This window comes from Epinephelus moara, chromosome 22 (assembly GCF_006386435.1).
Source record: "Epinephelus moara isolate mb chromosome 22, YSFRI_EMoa_1.0, whole genome shotgun sequence".
NCBI lineage: Eukaryota > Metazoa > Chordata > Actinopteri > Perciformes > Serranidae > Epinephelus > Epinephelus moara.
The window spans coordinates 36692066-36700417 of NC_065527.1; the positions used below are offsets into that span (position 1 = coordinate 36692066).

Genomic DNA, 8352 nt, shown 5'->3' on the forward strand with positions numbered 1-8352 from the left:
TTTCGTGTCTCGGTATGAGCACCAAGCCTAAACAGGCGAAGAAGAAGTCTTCTGTTCGCCCCTGTCCTCAGGGGTGCGGCTTCTCTTTGCACGACAAGGACCAGCACGAAGCGTGTCCCGTCTGTCTGGGAGTCCTCCATGCTAGGAGGGCGTTGATTGAGCCCGGGTCTTGTGCGTCTTGTCGCCAGCTCCGGAGCTCAACCCTGGAGAGGCGGGTCACGTTTGTGGAGAAAGTGCTGGGGAAGACAACCGTTTCACGGCAGGACCCCCTCCTCTCCGAGTCGAGGGACCCAGATTCGTCTGAGTCCGACGGCGAGGAGTTTTTGGCCGAAGTCCCTGCTGGTGACTGGGCGGACCAAATGGAGTATGTTGACGGGTTAGCCGAGTGTGAAACGGACCCCTCCGAGGCCGCTCGCCAGCCGCCGCTTCAGCTAGCCGCTTGCCATGATGACGATGACGTGCTGGACATCGGTTTGGACGTGCACAGCTTGTCGGAGGATCAACAGGAGGCTTTATCGTCGGGCCAATACGCCGCCGCTGCTGCGTCGGTTGACCAGGACGATACATCCTTCCTCTCGCTGTACCGCCGTGCAGCCGAGAAGCTGGAGGTGGAGTGGCCCTCTCCCCCACCGGCTCAGAAACCGTCGCGGTTTGCGGGATTTTTCCTTCCGCCGGAGCCGACGACTGTAGTCTGCCCTTGTTCCCTGATTTTGTCGCGGAGCTAACCTCGACGTGGAACAAGCCGCTGTCTACCCGCGTCACGGTGCCCGGCTATGGACAGTATTTGGACCTGGATGGAGCCGAAAAAGCGGGTCTGGTCAACCCTCCGCCTATGGAGCCGTCCCTGGCAGCCTATCTGGCCCCTGCCCAAAACCACGGTGTCGGCGGCCCCACTACGCTCCCATCCAACCACTGCAGGTTCTCCGCGTCGCAGCTGGAGAAGATTTACCGGGCACAGGCAGGCACGGCCCGTGCGCTGAGCTCGGTCACTATGCTCCAGACATATCAAGCCATATGTCTGGCGGAGCTTGGGTCACTCATGCCTTCCGACAGTCCACTGGCCCCTCTTCTCAACGAGGTTAGAGTCGCTACGGATTACATCCTCCGCGTGTCCCGCTGTGCAGCGCTCTCCCTGGGCAGAGGGATGGCTTCTACAGTGGTTGCGCAGAGGCACCTGTGGCTGACTCTTTCCGACGTTCCGGAGAGGGACAGGGCTGTTTATTTGGATGAGCCAGTGTCTGCTGAAGGCCTGTTTGGACAGTCGCTCGACGCTATTCAGACAAAATTTGAGCTGAGAAAGAAGCAGACAGAAGCCCTGCGCAGCATCATCCCCAGACGTGATGCGAAACAGCAGCGGCCTGCCAAGCCGACACCGCCGCCTCCCCCCAAGAGGGCAGCGCCGCCTGCGAGTCTGGGCTCCCAGCCGGTGAAGCAGCAAGCGCCGGGCCAAACCCCACGCCAGTCGGCTTGGAGCAAGGGTCCGCCACCAGGCCTCCAGAAGGGTTCAGCGCCTAGGAGGAAGAAGCCGCACTCATCCTAGCTCCGGGAGTGGGCCGAGAGGGGCTCCAGCAGCAGGGAGACACTGCTGCCCCTCATCTGTTGCCGCCAAAGAGGCCGCGTTCATGTTTAGTTCTGGGCGAGAAGCATTGCACTCCCCTGACACAGTCTCCCAAGCACAACCCCCCCACACACACAAGTGCCCCAGTGTTGGTGCCTTCTGTTCACTGTGTGAATGTTGTAAATGTGCATTTATTGAACTCAATAAAGGTTCCGTTTTGTACCCAAAACAATACCAAACAAATAAACCAGGTCAAACTGGTGGTGCCGTTCCCCTCTGGCACGCCAGGGGGCGACAGCCCATTCCCTACAGTGCTGCAGGTCAGTCGGCTAGCTGTCCATCTCCCTCAATGGCGCGCATGCGCAGTCTCACCGTGGGTAGAGAGGACTGTTGCCATGGGTTACCGGTTACAGTTCAGGGCCCGGCCACCCCGTTTCCACTCTATAACAAACACAGTTGTAGGGGACGAGGCAGCTGCAGTACTGAGGGAAGAAATAAACAACTTGTTGAACAAGAGAGCGATACGAGTTGTTCCCGCTTCGGAGACGAACAAAGGTTGGTACAGCCGCTATTTCGTTGTTCCGAAGAAAGGGGGGGGACTTCGTCCTATTTTAGACCTGCGAGTGTTAAACAAGTATCTACGAACTTACAGGTTCAAAATGCTAACACTCAGACAGCTACTGAGCGCGATCGGACCGGGAGATTGGTTTACAACTATCGATCTTACAGACGCTTACTTTCACGTAGCGATACACCCGGACCACAGGCAGTTTCTAAGGTTTGCATTCGAGGGCACGGCCTACGAATACCTGGTGCTGCCGTTCGGCTTGTCACTCGCCCCCCGCACCTTCACAAAATGTGTCGAGGCGGCGTTAGCTCCGCTCCGGGAGAAAGGCGTTCGCATATTAGCCTATCTAGACGACTGGGCTTTGATCGCGAGCTCCAGAGAGAGGGCAGCGGCGCACCTGTCGCTGACTCTGTCGCACGTCCAAGCGCTGGGCTTCTTGGTGAATTTACGGAAAAGTTCACTTATCCCGAGTCAGCAGTTTTCTTTTCTCGGGCTGGAAATATGTTCGGTTTCAAACCGAGCGCGTCTGTCAGAGCACAGGGTGGCTGCGTTTCACCGCTGCCTCGCTCAGTTTCAGTTGGGACGCAAACTACGTTTTCGGACGATCTTACAGCTGTTAGGCATGATGGCATCTATGATCGCTGTAGTGCCACTCGGGCTGTTAAAGATGCGAGCGTTGCAACGCTGGACTCAATCTCATCGGCTGTGCGCGCCGCGTCACCTCCAGAGGAGGCTGACGATATCTCCTTCTTGCATGTCGGCGCTCCTCCCGTGGAGGGAACCCGGTTTACTACAACAGGGCTCCCCTATAGGGAGGGTGTCTTTTCGCAAGGTGGTGTCCACAGATGCCTCCCTGAGGGGGTGGGGGGCTCTGTGCGAAGGTGCAGCAGTGAGAGGGGTGTGGACGTCGGTACAATGCAGGCTCCACATCAACCACCTGGAGCTGTTAGCAACTTTCTTAGCTCTAAGGCATTTTCGTCCGGTTCTGACAGGCCATCATGTTCTGATCAGGACAGACAATACAACGGTGGTTTCCTACATAAACAGGCAGGGAGGGACCCGCTCACTTCCCCTGTTGAAACTGGCTCGCTCTCTGTTGCTATGGTGCAGTGCTCATTTTCTGTCTCTCAGAGCCACCCATGTCCCGGGCCACCTGAACCTGGGGCCGGACCTCCTCTCCAGGGGAGGTCCTCTTGTGAGGGAGTGGAGGTTGCACCCATTGGTGGTGACTCAAATATGGGACCGGTTTGGCAGGGCGGAAGTGGACCTTTTTGCCTCCAGAGCAAATACCCACTGCCCCCTGTTCTTTTCCATGACGGACCACAACGCTCCCCTAGGGATGGACGCGTTAGCGCACACATGGCCCGACACGCTTCTGTATGCGTTTCCCCCAGTGGAGATGATTTTGTCAGTTCTGGAGAGGGTGCGCCGACAGGGTCTCTCTCTGATCCTGGTGGCCCCTCACTGGCCAGCGAAGTCGTGGTATGCCGAGATAATAAGTCTGCTGGCAGCGAGGCCCTGGCAGCTTCCCCTCCGCAGGGACCTCCTCTCCCAGGCGGGAGGGGAGGTGGTTCACCCGCGCCCAGAGCTGTGGCGGTTGCATGCCTACCTGTTGAAAGGTCCAATCTAATAGCTAAGGGTCTGCCCCCAAGTGTGGTGGCAACGATCCAGAGTGCGAGGGCGTCGTCAACTAGGGGTTTGTATGCTTACAAATGGCGGGCGTTCGAGCAGTGGTGTCAAGACCGAAATGTACTCCCATTTCAGTGCTCTATTGTGGATGTTTTGACATTCCTCCAGGAACTGCTGGATAAGGGTCTCTCTTTCTCCACAATTAAGGTCTATTTGGCCGCTATATCTGCATGCCATGTTGGTTTTGATGGAGTGACACCAGGCGCTCATCCTCTTGCCATGCGTTTCCTAAAGGGAGTCCGCAGGCTGAGGCCTGTGATTAAACCCAGCGTTCCCTCATGGGATTTAGCTTTGGTGCTTGAGGCGCTTTGTGGACCCCCATTTGAGCCTATTGAGTCTGCAGATATGAAGTTTCTTTCATATAAGACAGCACTACTTCTCGCTTTGGCTTCTGCAAAGCGGGTGGGCGACCTTCATGCGTTATCTGTACATCCCTCGTGTACTCAGTTCACTTCGGATGGCTCTAAGGTTACATTGCGCCCAAATGCAGCATATTTGCCTAAGATTATCCCTACAGCCTATAGCTCTATGTCGTTTGAGCTTTTGAGCTTCTGTTCCCCTCCGTTTGCTTCCGAGGAGCAGAGGAGGTTACATTTCTTGTGCCCTGTGCGTGCGCTACGTACTTACATAGACCGCACACAGAGTGTGCGTTTATGTGACCAATTGTTTGTCTGTTTTGCTAATCCGGCTAAGGGTAAAGCTCTGTCTAAGCAGCGGCTTTCTCACTGGATTGTGGAGGCTATCTCCCTAGCATACAACAGCAGGGGTCTTCCATTGCCTCACGGTGTGAGGGCACATTCGACCAGGGGCATGGCAGCATCATGGGCTTTATTTAAAGGGGTATCTGTGAGTGATATCTGTGCTGCAGCCAGTTGGTCATCACCGCACACTTTTGTCCGGTTTTATCGTTTGGATGTGACAGCCCCTTCGGTGGCTCACTCTGTCCTTTCTGCTGGGTCCACGATGCACTGAAGTGCTGGAGGTGGACTCCGGTTCGGTGGCTGCTCTGCGGGGCGTGTATACATGTCCCATACTATATGTGTTGTACCGAGTGAATCGACTGAAAGGGAACGAAATGTTATGACTATAACTTCTGTTCCCTGAAGGAGAGGAATGAGGTACAACACTAGGTTGCCCCGCTGCGCAGCTGGGCTCGGTGAAGAGCGGCTATCGAACTGAAGAATGACTGTGGCGACGCAGGTATATATGTGCGGGCGGGGCCTCACCTGCGTCACCACAGATCATCTGCCTTAAAGGCGTGAATAGAGGTTTCNGTGCGGGCGGGGCCTCACCTGCGTCACCACAGATCATCTGCCTTAAAGGCGTGAATAGAGGTTTCTTCAGTCAGGCCACGCGGGGGCGTGATATCCCATACTATATGTGTTGTACCTCGTTCCTCTCCTTCAGGGAACAGAAGTTATAGTCATAACATTTCGATTTCTGCCAATATTTGTATTTTATTTTGTTTTTGTTTCTTTCTATTGTGTAGAGCACTGATTACTATCTGGGTTTAACGTGTCTTAATCATTGTCTACATGCTATGAAGTGTATGTATGAGACTTTTTTTTCTTTCTTCTTTTCCCATATTTTTTACCTACACTTGGAGTGTTAGCTTATGTCTGAACGTTTAATATGACCAATTTAAGTTTATGGTGGTAGCCAATAAAATTTTCTTTTTTTTCCCTTTATATATACTTTATTTTTAGAGAACTGAGTATGTTTTTTTCTTTTTTGGCATTTAAAATTAATAAATATTACTAGTTTGAGTCTATGTGGTAGCCTGTAGGCTATTTTTCTTTTTTTAAATTTCCAATTATTATCTTATTTTTCATGTGTGTCTCTTTAATTGTAGAGCACTCACGTGCTATCTAGATTCCAGATGTTCTCTCTACATAGTTGAAATTATTCTTTAAAGGGGTTTTTATTTTATATTATTTTATTATTATTATTATTATTATTATTATTTTTTTTTTTTTAATTGTTTCTTTCCTAAAATGAGTCATAGGCCTGCATGAATATTATGTTCTGGTGCTCTTATGATACACATTAGATATGTTGATATTACTGCCTGACTCGTTGCTTTGAAAGTACAAAGACAAATGGGGAGCCAGGGGTTTGTGGGTGTTAATTTACCTCACAAACAACTTTGGGAAGAACATGGCTGCGTCCGAAAGGTCAAGTAGTATGGATTGTAGTAGACCAAATTAGTATGTAGTATGTCTGAAACCGTAGTAGGGAGGAGTAGTATGCTACCACCCCTACTAAACACGCCTACATTGTAGTATGATGGCAGAGCATACTACAGGGCTACTACTTACTCAAAATGCACCACGGGCTTCTTCTTCGTCTTCTTCTTCATTGTAGACGTTGCACGGCATGTTACCGCCCTCATCAGTGTCCTATTTAAATGCAGCGTGGTCGCTGCCCGGCAAAATTCAAAATATCATGGCGGAGCAACGGCAGCCGGCGGCTGAAGCAGCGCATCAGTACAGATGTAACTATACGCACACTTTGTGACATTACTTATATTAGACTATGTTAAACTTAAAGGCCTCAATTTTCACTAAATTGATTCATCAACTTTAAATACTTTTTAAACCTCTGCAGACACCCTGGATGTAATATCTTGCAAACCTTTCACAACTCACCAGCACATGTGCAGTAGATACAGATATCACTTAACACAGGATCATTTCTAATAGCATATGCTATAAAGACTATAGCACTGTACAGCCCTGCTGTAATATGCAGCGACATTTATGAGGCCAACAATCAGACATCAGAAAAAACACTATTGTCACATCACGAGTGTACAGCTGTAAAACCTCATGTTACATGTTACATGAGTGAGAGGGGACAGGGGACAGACCCAAAGAACAGTCAGGTTACATGTCCTCCACGACCATTCTACAACGTATATTCATTCCAGTTAAATGTGTATTCCTCAGGGACAGACGAGCAGACCGAGCTGCTCATCAGGTGGAGGATGGAGAATGAGCACCTCTTCACAAGGAGAAACTTGTTGTCTACATGGCACTTCATTCAAGATTTGTCACTAACTTATACACGCACAAGCAGTGAAACCTCATGAGATTGTGTAAGCAATGAGGAAATAAAAAGAGAAACACAAGAAGGACAAAAATATGTACAAGTCAAGCAGGAAATAGACACCAATAGCGTAGGATGAAGTTTGCCTAATACCCAAATATGTTAGATAGGCCTAATAAAAACAGTTTAATGGTTAGAGTGGGTTCATAAACGGCCTTATTAAAATCCTCTTTAATCCAACAATATGTATTTCAGGTCTAACAAAGTCTAATTCAATGAAGTAGTAATTATATACATTAAATACTGTGACTATCTGTGAACTAAAATGTTGACAAAGTAAAATTCTTACCAGAAAGTAAAATCATGGCCCTCACACTGAGGTTGTGAAGTAGATTAAACAAATTGCATTGTAAGTGGTCCCACAAAGGTTATTTTAAGTTGTATTTGAACTGCTGTGCCCTACAGACTAGGGATGGGCAACACAAGCAAAAACACTATTCGAAAATCGTGGCAAGTATTCGACAATTTTTCGAATAATGGCCCCACTAACCGTATTTTTCACATCGCGGGGATTTTTCATGGACATTTTTACAGGAAACTACAACGCGGAAGTGCGCTCGACTATGAAAGCCCGAATGACTGCGGACATTCGTCACGGAGTAGTAGTCTCTGCATGTTTCTCCTGTTTGTAGAAGAGCATCTCACACCGCTGTAGCAATCCTAGACTGCCCTCGTGCGGTTAGGAGCTGAATTGCATGTCAAATAAAGGGGGGGGAAATAAGACGGCGAATAGTAATAGTCGCATTAAAAAATCGATTTTTCAAAAATAAAACGACTATTCGAAAATCGAAAATCGTGACCCATCCCTACTACAGACACCTTGCTCTATATCATGTCCTCTTAATTGAACATATTCAACCATGTAGACCTGATGAACACTGTAATGATTGTGAACATAACTGTGTTGGGCTTTAGGAGATTCCTGCAAGACAATCCTGGCCTCCCAGCAGAGATCACCGCTGACAGCGCTAAAAGAAAGTGGGAGAATTTGAAAGATAAATATCGAGTATGTTGGCCAAACATTTGTCACAAACAGTAAGTTCTCCTGTTTATTTTGAAGGTTAATATCCATGCATTCATGTCTTACAGAGATTGAAGGCTCCAAAGACGGGGGTCAGCACAGAGGGTGGTGAGGATACAGCAGCATCCTGGCCATGGTATGACGTCATGGATGAGGCATTAGGTGAGAGGCCACAAATAACCCCACCTAGCCTCATTTCCTCAGCCAGCCAGGATGCTACTGCATCCTCATCACCCTCTGCTACTGCCTCCACCCCTGGCACTGAACCATCCACCCCTGGCACTGAACCCTCCACCCCTGGCACTGAACCCTCCACCCCTGGCACTGGACCCTCCACCCCTGGCACTCGACCCTCCACCCCTGGCACTCGACCCTCCACCTCGGCCACTGCACGACCCTTCACCTCTG

General features: G+C 50.1%; 1 protein-coding gene across 1 annotated transcript in view; it reads left to right on the forward strand.

Annotated features, from left to right (window-relative positions):
• LOC126383494 (zinc finger and SCAN domain-containing protein 12-like) overlaps positions 1-8150 on the forward strand; it is a 70504-nt gene extending 62354 nt beyond the window's left edge. Inside the window, exons 3-4 of the mRNA XM_050034023.1 lie at positions 7839-7929; positions 8013-8150. Coding sequence (XP_049889980.1) covers positions 7839-7886 — 48 coding nt within the window. The 3' untranslated portion in view covers positions 7887-7929; positions 8013-8150. The remainder of the gene's footprint in view (positions 1-7838; positions 7930-8012) is intronic.
• The last annotated feature ends 202 nt before the right edge of the window (positions 8151-8352 follow it).